Genomic DNA, 12991 nt, shown 5'->3' on the forward strand with positions numbered 1-12991 from the left:
TCCAAACAGCACTCTCGAAAAGCCAAAGCCATTTGCACTCCAGGGGACTGTAAATGTGAGGGTCCTCTCAGGGCACTCCCCCACCAGGGGCTCAGGGTACCTCACGGAAGCTGAGTTTGCCATCGAAGTCCTCGTCCACCTCCTTGATCATGCTCTTCAGGCCCAGGTGGGTCTGGGGAGCCCCCAGCTTCTCCATCATCAGCTTCAGTTCCATCAGGTCGATGAAGCCGTCCCGTCCAGCATCATACCTGCGAGGTCAAAAGAAGGATGCTGATGAGGGACGGCCGCAGCCAGGATGAAAGGACGCTTGTTACTCTCCCAAATGTGTAGTTCTTTCGGCCTCCTTTGCTGAAAAATGACTCTAAGGCCTCCTGCTTTGCAGGGTCCACCTAGTCACTGCATCAGAAGGGACCCTCTTCTCAAAACACCTTTGGGCTCTGCACGATCTGATTCAAAGTGCATCTTGGGGCCAGCCCCATGGCTTAGCGGTTAAGTGCGCGCACTCCGCTACTGGCGGCCTGGGTTCGGATCCCGGGCGCGCACCGACGCAGCGTTTCTCCGGCCATGCTGAGGCCGCGTACCACATACAGCAACTAGAAGGATGTGCAACTATGACATACAACTATCTACTGGGGCTTTGGGGAAAAAAAAAAAAGGAGGAGGATTGGCAATAGATTTAGCTCAGAGCCAGTCTTCCTCAACAAAAAGAGGAGGATTAGCACGGATGTTAGCTTGTGATCTTCCTCACAAAACAAAACAAAAAAAAAACAAAGTGGATCTTGTACTACATGGTTGTTTTCGTGCCTTTTATCTCCTAACCAGGCCATAAGTTTCTCAAAGATGAAAAATATTCCTGTTTACCTCTATTTCCCCAGTTGTGGTCAACACACATGGGCCGAACCTCCTGATGCTGGACGACGGAGAGCTACAGGAACACACCCCATGCACCTGCTACATTCACACGGAGCGACTGGCAATTCCAGGAGCCTCCTCCTGGGTCCCTGCCACCCCCATTTCCAGGCACCCCTCTGGTCATCCTCCTGGTCTCCTGTTTGTGGAAGCCGGTTCCCGCCCTTGCATGTGGCTGCAAATCTGGCCTGGCTCCAGCTCTGGTTTTATGCTTTGACTTCTGGCCCATTCATCCAGTCTCCAGGTCTGAACAGTCACATCTGTGTGACTGCTGAGAGGGGACCTGGCTCTGCCTCTTGGCCGAGTTTTGGCCACAGAGCCAGCACCTCTGCTGGCTGTTCCTCCAGCCCTGCAGCCCCCTGCCTGGAAACAAACCCAGCTCACTATGGTGGGGGATGCCGGCTCTGCCCTCTACTCCTGAGTGCCTGGGTCAGCCCCGTGGGAGCCTTCCTCAGCCTTCTGCCCTCTGCTTTCTCCCAGCCACTCCACCATTCCATCTTCTCTACACATTTGGGCTGGCGCCAGGCTGTCCTGGCTCTCCTCCCTTCAAGTCCATCCTACTTTCCACTACCCAGAGATGGCTTGTTGCTCAGGTATGAAGACCTTGCTTTAAAAAACAAATCAGTTCACAATAGCCAAAAGCCGAAAACAACCCAAGTGTCCATTGACGGATGAATGGATAAACAAAATGAGGCATAGCCATACAAAAGAATATGGTATATTCATACAATAGAATATAATTCGCAATAAAAAGGAACGAAATTCTGATACATGCTACAACATTGATGAACCTTGACAACATTATGCTAGGGTTGAAGTAAGCCAGACACAAAAAGACAAATACTGTATGATTCCACTTATATGAGGTTCCTAGAGTAGACAAATTCATAGAGACAGAAAGTAGAACAGTGGTTACCAGGGCATAGTGGGGGAGGGGAAACGGGGAGTTAGTGTTTAATGGGTAGAGTTTCAGTATGGGATGACAAAAACGTTCTGGAGACAGATGGTAGTGATGGTTACACAAGAATGTGAATGCACACTGAACAGTACACTTAAATGGTTAAGACAGTAAATTTTATGTGTATTTTACCATAATAAAAAAGTTAAATAAATAAACAAATCAGGCTTCCTCGTGATCTATCGCCCCCTCCAACAACAACAGAACCGCACCATTGTTGGGAACCATACCATCACCTACCAAGAAATGTAGCCTGTGGGCAAGCAGAAATCTAGCTCTGTGGGCTGGTGGTATTCTGAGGCCCACGTGGTCGGGCTGGAGATGAGGCCCAGTCCTCCCCAACGTGCTCCGTTCCAGCTGTAGTGGCCAGCTCATGCCATTTCTCCCACACAGAACGCCCCCTCTCTGCTCTTCTCAGTGGCCTTTCTGTGCCCCAGAGCTCTGGGAGCTGGCCCTTCCTCTTCTGACCTCCAACGGCACTCATTGTCTGTCCTCCTCTGGTGCGTGGCTGATGCCACCTCCCTCTGCTGAGTATTTTCTAACTCAAGCAGCTCTGTGCTCCCACTGGGCGCTGCTCCTCGCCTGGAAGATTTATATTGCAAGGTACGAAAGGATGCAGACAAGACCCCTGGATGTCTGTTGGTGAGCTCTGAGGACCCTGAAGGACAAGACAAGCGATCCAGGTCTGAAAATGAGCAAGGTGCTCCTGGGTTTCCAGGAAGTGAGCAGAGTATATGAATCACAGAGGAACCAGCCTCGGATCTAGTATTATCAAAGGATGGTTTGTGAGCGCTTGAAAAAGGAAGCAATGATTGCTTCCTTGGGTTCACTAAATGGGTTCACTAAAAATGACTCACGGATGGGCCTCATTTTACTTCTTTTTAAAATAACAGCTTTATTGAGATATAATTGACATACCATAAAATTCACTCTTTATTTATTTATTTATTTTTTATTTTTATTTTTTGTGAGGAAGATCAGCCCTGAGCTAACATCCATGCTAATCCTCCTCTTTTTGCTGAGGGAGACCGGCTCTGAGCTAACATCCATTGCCAATCCTCCTCCTTTTTCTCCCCAAAGCCCCAGTAGATAGTTGCATGTCATAGTTGCACATCCTTTCAGTTGCTGTATGTGGGACGCGGCCTCAGCATGGCCGGACAAGCGGTGTGTCAGTGTGCGCCCAGGATCCGAACCCGGGCCGCCAGTAGCGAAGCACACGCACTCAACTGCTAAGCCACCAGGCCGGCCCCTAAAGTTCACTCTTTTAAATTGTACAATTCAGGGGCCAGCCTGGTGGCGTAACAGTTAAGTTCACGCACTCCACTTCGGCGGCCCGGGGTTTGTAGCTTCAGATCTCGGGCACGGACCTACACACTGTTCATCAAGCCATGCTGAGGTGGTATCCCACGTAGAAGAACTAGAAGGATGTACAACTAGGATAAACAACTATGTGCTGGGGCTTTGGAGAGAAGAAAAAAGAAATAAAGAGGAAGACCGGCAACAGATGTTAGCTCAGGGCCAATCCTCTGCCTCAAAAATAAATAAATAACTATTGTACAATTCAGTAATTTTTAGTATATTCACAAGGTTGTGCAGCTATCATCACTATCTAATTCTAGAACATTTTCATCACCCCAAAAAGAAATCCCGTACCCAGTAGCAGTCATTCCCTATCCTGCTCTCCCCATCCCAGCCCCTAAGCAACTACTAGTTTGCTTTCTGTCTCTATGGATTTGCCTATTCTGGACATTTCATATAAATGGAATCATACAATATGTGGTCTTTCGTGTCTGGCTTCTTTCACAGAGCACGACGTTTTCGAGGTTCACCCATATTGTAGCATATATCGATCAGTTCTTTATACATTTTTATTTATTGCTGAATAATATTCTATTGTATGGCCATACCATATTTTGTTTATCCATTCATCAGTTGATGGACATTTGAGTTGTTTCCACTTTTCGGCTGTTATGCATACTGTTGCTATGAACGTTCATGTACAAGTTTTTGTGTATGTTTTCATTTCCCTTGGGTATATATCCAAGAGTGGGATTGCTGGGTCATATCCTTATTTGCTTTTGAAACAACGTTGTCAACCCGGTTCAACAGAAAACTATGGCTGACTTGATGTCTCTGCCAGGGTCAGCAAGGCCCCCCTATTAGGCTTCTGGGGAAAGATAAACAGGTTTAGATGCCATACAGTTAGGCGGATTGGCTGTTAGTGGTAGGGCCACCTAGAAAGGGTGCCAACTATCAAATTGGCTGGCGACACAAAGCTGAGGCAGAATCTAGACCCAAAAGATCTCAGCAAGCTGGTATGCTATCTGGGGACAAAATACAGCAAGGAAGAATGCAAGTTGCTAAATATAGAATTACCATATGACCCAGCAATTCCACTTCTGGGTATACACACAAAAGAATTGAAAGCAGGGACTCAAACAGATATTTATTTGTACACCAGTGTTCACAGCAGCATTATTTATAACAGCTAAAGGTGGAGACAACCTCAGTGCCCATTGATGGATGAATGGATAAGCAAAATATGGTATATACATACTGTGGAATATTATTCAGCCTTAAAAAGGAAGGAAATTCTGACATGCGTCACAACCGGATGAACCTTGAAGACATTCTGCTAAGTGAAAGAAGGCAGATACAAAAGGATAAATATTGTATGATTCTACTTATATGAGGTACCTAGAGTAGCCAGATTCATAGAGACAGAAAGTAGAATGGTGGTAGTCACGGGCTGGGGGGCAGGAGGGAAGGGGAGTTGTTTAATTGTTATTGTTAACAGAGTCTCAGTTTTACAAGATGGAAATAGTTACGGAGCTGGATCATGGTGGTGGTTGCACAACAATGTGAATGTACTTAATGCCACTGAACTGTACAGTTAAAAATGGTTAAAATGGTAAATTTTATGTTGCATATACCTTTCCACAATTTGAAAAAAATAAAGGCAAGATCCTGAAACCAAGTCCCCTAAACTGACTTCTCAAATACAGGGTTTGAGGGGAACAGAGCATAGCAGCACGTGCGATGACATCTGGAGATTTGCCAAATAGTAGTTCTCTCTTATCTGTGGGGGAAACATTCCAAGACCCCATTAGATGCCTGAAACCACGGATAGTATCAAACCCTCTATATACTGTGTTTTTTCCTATACATATATAGCTATGATAAAGTTTAATTTATAAATTAAGCACAGTAAGAGATTAACAACAATAACTAATAATAAAATAGAACAATTATAACAATACCTCATTTTATTGCACTTCGCAGATACTATGTTTTTTACAAGACCCTCCACCAGCAAACAAGTTATGACTCGCTGGAGGCTCAGATGATGGTTAGCATTTTTTAGCAGTAAAGTATTTTCCAATTAAGGTATATACATTTTTTTTAGACGTAGTGCTATTGCACACTTAATAGAGTATAGTGTAAACGTAACTTTTTTATGTGCTGGGAAACCGGAATATTTGCATGACTCGCTTTATTGTGATGTTTGCTTTATTGCGATGGGTCTAGAACCGAACCCACAATATCTCTGAGGTATGCCTGTCCTGTAGTAAAAGTTACCGTAGACATTAGCAACCTCAGCATATGATTTTTTTTCTTTCCTTATTAAGTTGAGAACTTTCACCTTTTCACTTAAAGGAAGCACTTTATGGCTCCTCTTTGGCATATTTGAATTGCCAGCATCACTACTCTTGCACTTTGGGGCCATTATTAAGGAAAAGAAGGGTGAGTTGAACACAAGCACTGTGATACCATGAAAGTATCATGTGATAACCGAGATGGCTACTAAGTGACTAATGGGCGGGTAGAGGATCCAGCATGGATCGGAGGGACAAAGCGATGATTCACGTCCCAGGTGAATCAGAGGGGAGGGCGTGAGATTTCATCATACTACTCAGAGTGGTGCACAATTTAAAACTTATGAATTGTTTATTTCTGGAATTTTCTACTTAATATTTCGGACCGCGGTTGACCGCCAATAACTGAAACCGCAGAAAGTGAAACTGTGGATGGCGGGACTGTACCACAGTGAGTCAAGGGGACTGCCAAAAACCCATGGGGTGAAATCATGTCGGCAAGAATGAAGAGTCTCAAATCCCGAATGAAGGAGGCCACAGTCTTCCCCACCCCATGACAGTCTGCTCCACTCCACTTTGGGGGATGTGAGCCTGGTCAGTGTGGGACACCCAAGAAGGTGAATGGACTTAAGACCCCACACAAAGACGAGAGCGGAAGGAACGGGGAGTATTTGGCCCTGGGAAGCAAAGAGCTGTTTTCAGATTATGCATTTAAACTTCCCAGGAACATTCCCAAAGGATGGCCAGAACTGGGCTCTGTGTGTGGACAACACAGATAAGGGCTTTACCCAACACAAGGAAGAGCTTTCTGGCAAAAACAGCCGACTAGAAGGAGACCTGAGGTAAGGAGAGCTCTTACAAACAGGCCGAGGGACAGTCTGTGTTACAGGGAGTCCTAGTCAAAGTAAAGAGGCTTCTTTAGTGTGGAACTTTCCAGAACCTTCCATATGGTCATGTGTCTGAAACTTATGAGAGGGCAACAGAGTACACAGATTCATCTGACCACACAATCCTCTGCGTTTGGGGATTTTCCACTGGAGAAGGTGCAAATTGGCAATCTAGTGTTCCAGGGAAAACACTTTGGGAAACACTTCTCAGGGCCACTCAAAGTCAGGACGGCCAGTTAAACAACCACAACAGGCCCCTCCATGCCGAGGTTTTGAGTAAATGTCCTCTGCCCGCTGCTCAGTGCACAGTGCACGTTCCAACATGGGTTGCAGAAGAGGAGACTGAAGCGATGAGGGATGGTGCATTCACGATGTGAATCACTCGGGGCAAAAGCAGAGTGTTAGGGTCTGAACGCAGAGAAGAAAGGAAGGAAAGTGGAGGGAGGATGGGAGTAGCTGAAAAGCTTAGGTGTAAAGAGAGGGGAGGGCCCCAGGAACAGGCATAAACTGGAACGAGGATGGAGGAGATAAGAAAAAGTCAGAGAACAAGGCAGGAATCGGTCCTCACCCAGTGGGGGAAGGAAGGGCGAGGGCTCCCCGCTCGCCTAACCTAGAGTTAGCACAGCCTCCCCTAGCCCAAGGGGCTGTCCATACGGGGATACGGGGTCCTGCCTGGGCAGGGGCTTCCTTCAGAAACAAGGGAGGGGCTCGGAGAAGTTATCCTCGTATTTCTCTTCTGGGTTCTGACTGAGAGGAGTCAAGGTCTGGAAAACCTTTCCTCTAGGCCCTCAAGCCTGAAACATTCTCCAGCCCTAAGGAAAAGGACAAAGGTGTCAGAAAGGGCCTCGGAAAAGTCTGGGCAACAGGTAAAGGAATTCTGATTTCTTTAAATGGGCAGGAAAATTTGGTTCACCACTTTGGTGAGTGTGTACCCGGAAGCAGGAGCCTACCACCCCAGTGGGCAAATCCCAGGTGGAGGAAAGAGCCAAAGCTGAGCCCAGAGCAGGCCCCGTCCACGTCTTGCTGGGAGCCCCCAGCTTGGTGCAGGAATAAAGCCAGTGTGCAGATGTGGAGGGGCCATCCCCAAGGCCCAGCAGGGCATGGAAGAAAGAGGTCATGAGCAGCCACCGCCTTCACTCCCAGGGACTCAGTCAAGACTGCTTTCCTTTGTTCCTGCCTTGAAGCACCAGTCAAGTGCCATATGTAAGTCCTGGCAGGACTACAAAGCGACCACATTCGTGGCGTCCTCGCCCCTCCCTGTGGAGCTGGGATTTATAATCCAGAAGCGCATCCTTCCCTCTTCAAAGTGACCGTCTATGAGGGTTTGTCCAGTCCCTTCCTCCAGGGCCTGGATTTGCAAGATGGGCAGGAAAAACCTCCCAGGTCCCCTTCGTCATCTTGCTCTTTTATCTCCTCCTCTCAAAGCATCCTATGACCATATGATCCTATGACCACATGTGCAGCACACACACTGGGATTCAAAGAGCCTAATAATTAAAACTGGTCCGCTTTGCAGTTGACCACGCATCATCTCGTATACTAATCCTTTTCATCTTTACAACAGGAAAGAATTAATGAGAATGTGAAGAATTAATGAGAACCGCCTGCGTTTATTGTTCATTGAGAGCTTACTGAGGGCCGGACGCTGTGCTAAGTCACCTCATTTAATTCAGCAATGCCTTGAATGGTCATTAGTCACCCCACTGGGTGGATGGTGAAAGCTGACGTACTGGCAAAGCCAACTCCTTTGGATCAGAACTAACCTGGGACTTCTAAGCAGGCGCCTGGCTTTACATGGCAGCAGGGAAGGCAAGGATGATTGTTAACTGAGTGTATACTATGTGCCCTTCAACTCGGTGGAGGCCGGGGGCAGAGTGTATACTGCGTCCCAACAAACAGACACTGTTGGAACTGTGCCATTACACCTTTGACAATTTATATCTGAAGACTATGCAGAAATGATAGGAGCCATGTTGCTGAGTCCTGAATGTGCATGGATTCTGATTTGGTCTCAAAGCATGATACCACAGATTGTCCACATACGCAAAGTCATTAATTTTTGACCAAGAGAGTACCGATGTTGCCATCTTACAAACATTTGGAGAAGCAGTCTCACCAGCCGAGCCCTTCAAATAGATTTCATCTGATGTAACCCTCCAACACCCCTCCGCGGATGTAGTACTGTTATGCTGATGGAAAAACCAGGACCCATTGAGGTCAACCAGAAAGACCCCCAGCCTGATGCCCAAGCCCCCAGCCTGACCCCAGGGCTGGGCGCCACAGCCGCCAGAAGTAGGTTTTGGGGAAGGAAGACTTGATATCAGGTCAGTCTTTACAGAATGCCAAGGTTGGCCTCCAGTGACAGTTAAGAAAGACAGAGATAAGCAGAGAGAAGATTCCTGGGGAAGTCAGGTGTTAAAAAGACAAAGGCCTTTCTGAAGGTTCATTATGGAATCCCACAGTAGGTGTGGCTGCAGGAAGCTGGAGGCGAGGGCCCTGAGAAGAGGCCCCCAAGGCTGGCCCAGGGGGCAAAACACTTATCTTCAACCTACTCAGAGTCCCTCTCTTCAAGCACCTGCAGTGTGAAGACCCCTTTAGACAAGGCCGTCTGCAAACCGGTGACCGTACACCAAATTTTTGGGCCTCTGGGAAAGGCAAATGCAGTGTATTTGTTTCCTTCATTCTGGAAACCTCCTTTGCTCCCCTCCCCCCATGAAAATGCAATCACCTTCCTCAAAACCTGGAATCCAGCCCCGAGAGGAGGGAATAGCACCTAGAATAGCCTGCCCAGGTCAGGTCCACCTGCATGGCCCAGCTGGCAGGGCCACCTGCCAGGCACCTCCCCAGGACAGATGACCCTTCCCAGCCCTGGGGTGTGGGACCAGGGATGGAGGAGGCCTGGGGGGGGAGGGAGGCCCCACACGGCCCCAGTCCTGGACACATCTGGGGCTTTCTTTCTCCCTAGAAGCCCAGCCTCGGTGGCATTCCCCTTCCCCTGCTTCAAACCATCCCCTACTTCCTCCCTCCAGTTTACATCTTTCAAATGCTTGCAGGCTTACTGGAGTTTCCTTAAGCCCTTGGCTCCTCCCCTACCAACATCTGAGCTCCTTATACCAGTTTTTTTCTATAATTTAAATTTTAACCCAGAGTTTCTTATTAAAAGCAACCCAGGCTATTAAAGAAAAACCACCCAGGGCCAGCCCCGTGGCTTAGCGGTTAAGTGCGCGCACTCTGCTACTGGCGGCCCGGGTTCGGATCCCGGGCGCGCACCGACGCACCGCTTCTCTGGCCATGCTGAGGCCGCGTCCCACATACAGCAACTAGAAGGATGTGCAGCTATGACATACAACTATCTACTAGGGCTTTGGGGGAAAAATAAATAAATAAAATTATAAAAAAAGAAAAACCACCCATAATCCCAGGACCCTGCTCCCTTGTTTGTGTCCTGGGGCTTCCTTCTAGCCCTCTTCTGGATTGGTGACCTTTTCCACAGTTTTGCTTTAAAATGTTCTCAGTCCCTTTCATCTTTATACTCTCCAGGAGGGAGACTCCAGGCCCATCAGCACCAGGATGGCCCTGCAGACACAGCCGGGGGTCAAGCCCAGCCATTCCCTTGGGAGAGACTTGGGATGGTGAGCCCTCTGCAGGCTGAGTGTAACGGGACAGAGCTGGATGAACCTTGCCGAGTTGTAGTGGGGCCAAAAGGAGATAACACGCCGTTCTCGTCCCAGGCACCTAGCGAGCAATCAATGAGAGGGAGCTATTTTTAAAAGTAGTACCTGTCTGCAGCCGCGGAGAGGAAGCAGACAGCTTCCAGGGCTTCTGCTCTGAAGAGCCGCCCACACCCAAGTGGGCCTCAAACAGCTCACTATCTCTTGACTGACTGGGGCCATCACTGCACAGTGGGGTGGGGTGGGGTGGGGTGAGATGGGCTGAGACCCCTGATCACTGGGCCCACCACAGCTGTGCATGCCTATGACCTGGGAAAGCCCCCAGCCTGGCCAAAGGGGCCCACCTGTACCCCTCGGCCCACCAAAGGCCCGCTAGCCGTGGGACAGCAACAAGGGGGCAGGGGCCGGTTTCCAGTGTCCGCCCAGTGCTGGGTCCCTCCTCCTTCCCTGAATTGCTTGCTCTCTTGGCTTCCGCGTTGCAGAGCCCCTGGGTTTTCTTGGTTTTCACTTCGCCCGAGTAATCTCGCCATTAAGGAAGAAAGAAGCGGGCCAGCCTTTGCCTGCCTGAGGCTCGGCCATGGGAAACTCCCCCAGGGATCCCTCAGAGGGGGAGTTCTCAGGAGGGTGGCAGTGCCCCAGAAAACGCCTTAGTGTTGGGGGATCACCTGTGCTTCGGAGACCACCAGGCCATCGGAACAGCCCTGCTTCTCTTTACATAGAAAGGCCTGTGTGGAAATCACGCGCTGCCTTTTCAAACACGCAGGCGCTGGCTACTCAAAGTGCGGTCCCTGGACCAGCAGCCTCATGGTCACCGACTGTTAGAAACGCATCTCAGGTCCCGCCCCAGACCTGCTGAGCCAGAAACCTGCATTTTCACAAGATCCCCGCAGTGCCCAGGCACTTTCTCCAGGCACAGGAGACGGGTACTGTGCCAGGATATCCCCAAAGCAGGTGGCCTTTCCCTGGGCCCCAGGTTCTCCCCGTGGGTGTCCCTCACTGTGCCTCTCCAGGTGAGGCTCAGGACTCCCCGAGGCCTTGGGACTGTCGTCCCTCCTTCAGGCTTCCCTTCCAGCCTGTTCTCTGAGTTTCTGGTTTCCTGGACTTTGTGTGGGTCCTCCCTAGCTGTCAAACCATCTGTTCCTCCTTCCTTCCTTCCGATTTGCTGCAGCTTGGGAAATCAGATCCCCAAGTGTGTTACAACTGCCCGCAAAGTAAGAGCACGGAGGCTCTGAGGAAGGGCCCTGGGCTCCGGGGAGTCAAGCACAAAAGCTTGAGCCCGGAGTCTGATTTCCAGTCAGGACGCTCCCAGCCTGTTTGTCGGGTGAGCTCCTGGCTCTCCCTGAGTTCCATTCACTCGCTCACTCTCCACCTGGCTCCCTCTACCTGGGGCCCCTCCAGGGCAGAGGAAAGCACAAAGACCAGTCCCAGTGGGGAGGCCGGTGTACAAAGAGACAGCTGAGCTGTGATAAGGCCGGAACTCGGGCAGGGCTGGGATGGAGGGTGAAGGGAGGCGGCTGGGACAGAGGAGCAGGAACTATTGGAGCAAATGTGCAGAGCCCCGGAGGGAATTGCTCTCACCATCCAGTCCAGAGGGGCCGGAATGTCCCAGAAGGCGGCATGGGGCCAGCTCCCACAGGCATTCTGGGAGATCCGTCTCTTCCTAAGGGCAAAGGAGTAGGGGACAGCCCCCAAAGAGTTTGAAGCAGAGAAGTGACATCAGTTGTCACTGACATCTCTCAGTTCAGTGTGCAGGATGGATTTTTCTGGGGGGATGGGGGGTGGGGTGAGCAGACTAAAGCAGGGGGCCCAGGTGGGGAGCACACAATAGTCCTAGCCACGGAGGGACGCAGGGAGGGCGATGGTGAGGTGGGGGTGTCACTGGGTGCAGGTGAGCACCAGCGTCACCTGTTCTGTGCACAGCCAGTGCTGTGGGGGCTCACTTCTGGCAAATATCTTCCTTTTCTGGTAAGAGGCCAACATCTTTGCAGGCTGCAGGAGACCCGTGGATGTTGGGTCCTCCCCCACCCATCAGCCATAGCGTCCTGTAGTTTGATACATGGCTCTAGAAGTTCATAAAGAAAGGTGGGGAGGCAGGGCAGACTGGAAGGGCCCCCTCACTACCACAGAGCACCCACTGTGCGCTCGGCACCTTATAAGACAACAGAGGGGAGGCAGAGCCAGGCGGCCGCTACCCAGGCCTTTAAGACAAGCGGGGAACTCCGCTTTGTCCCAAATACATGCAGGGGGAGTGACCACACAGGACGGCCACTCACTGCACCAAGCTACCCCAGCCTCATGCTCTCAAACTGGCTGCCATACATAGGGAGGTTTCGGCTACATGCAAATTCTCCTGCTGCTGCCAGCAACCCAGTGCGGAAACAAGCAAACCAACCCCCATGACCACCTCAAAGCAACATGCCATTGACAACGAGGTAACAGGTCAGTAGCGCAAAGTGCTTCGGCCACAATGGAGGCACAAATGCCAAGAACCCTCTGACCACGAATGACTAGGTGGAGAGGGCTCGGCCTTGGAAAGCTTCTGACCCAGCAATGCAAATGTAACAGGGACAATTCAGTTTATTAGAGCTCGGTAAGCTCCTCCTGAGGAAGGCAGGAGACGCCAGGGGCTGGGAGTGTGCTCCTGCCGTCAGACTTTCCCAGTTCAAAGCTCCCATGACATCATGTGCTGTGTGTCCCTAGGCAAGTTACTCAAACTCTCAGGGCTTCAAATTCCTCCTTTATCTAGTTGTTGTCAAGATTAAGAAGGGCAGATAAGCTCTCGACTTATCAGTAAGCTTATCATTAAAGACTCACTTTTTGAGTTTCACTAATATTATCTCATTAAGAGAAAGACCCTAATCCGAGTCTCCTTTGGTCCTTTTGAAATGGGGGCACTCTTACTGAATTTGGGTAAGTATAGGTGGCTGGGGACTCAGTTTGGGCACAGGGAATGGAGTAAGTGGATCTGGG

The 12991-nt window shown here is 49.9% G+C and overlaps 1 protein-coding gene across 1 annotated transcript in view; it reads right to left on the reverse strand.

The window, feature by feature from the left end:
* The window catches only part of EFHD1 (EF-hand domain family member D1), a 41150-nt gene that overhangs the window by 13689 nt on the left and 14470 nt on the right, over positions 1 to 12991 (reverse strand). Inside the window, exon 2 of the mRNA XM_014785400.2 lies at positions 101 to 248. Coding sequence (XP_014640886.1) covers positions 101 to 248 — 148 coding nt within the window. The remainder of the gene's footprint in view (positions 1 to 100; positions 249 to 12991) is intronic.

This window comes from Ceratotherium simum, chromosome 37, assembly GCF_057802395.1.
Source record: "Ceratotherium simum simum isolate JZ-2026a chromosome 37, ASM5780239v1, whole genome shotgun sequence".
NCBI classification, from domain to species: Eukaryota; Metazoa; Chordata; class Mammalia; order Perissodactyla; family Rhinocerotidae; genus Ceratotherium; species Ceratotherium simum.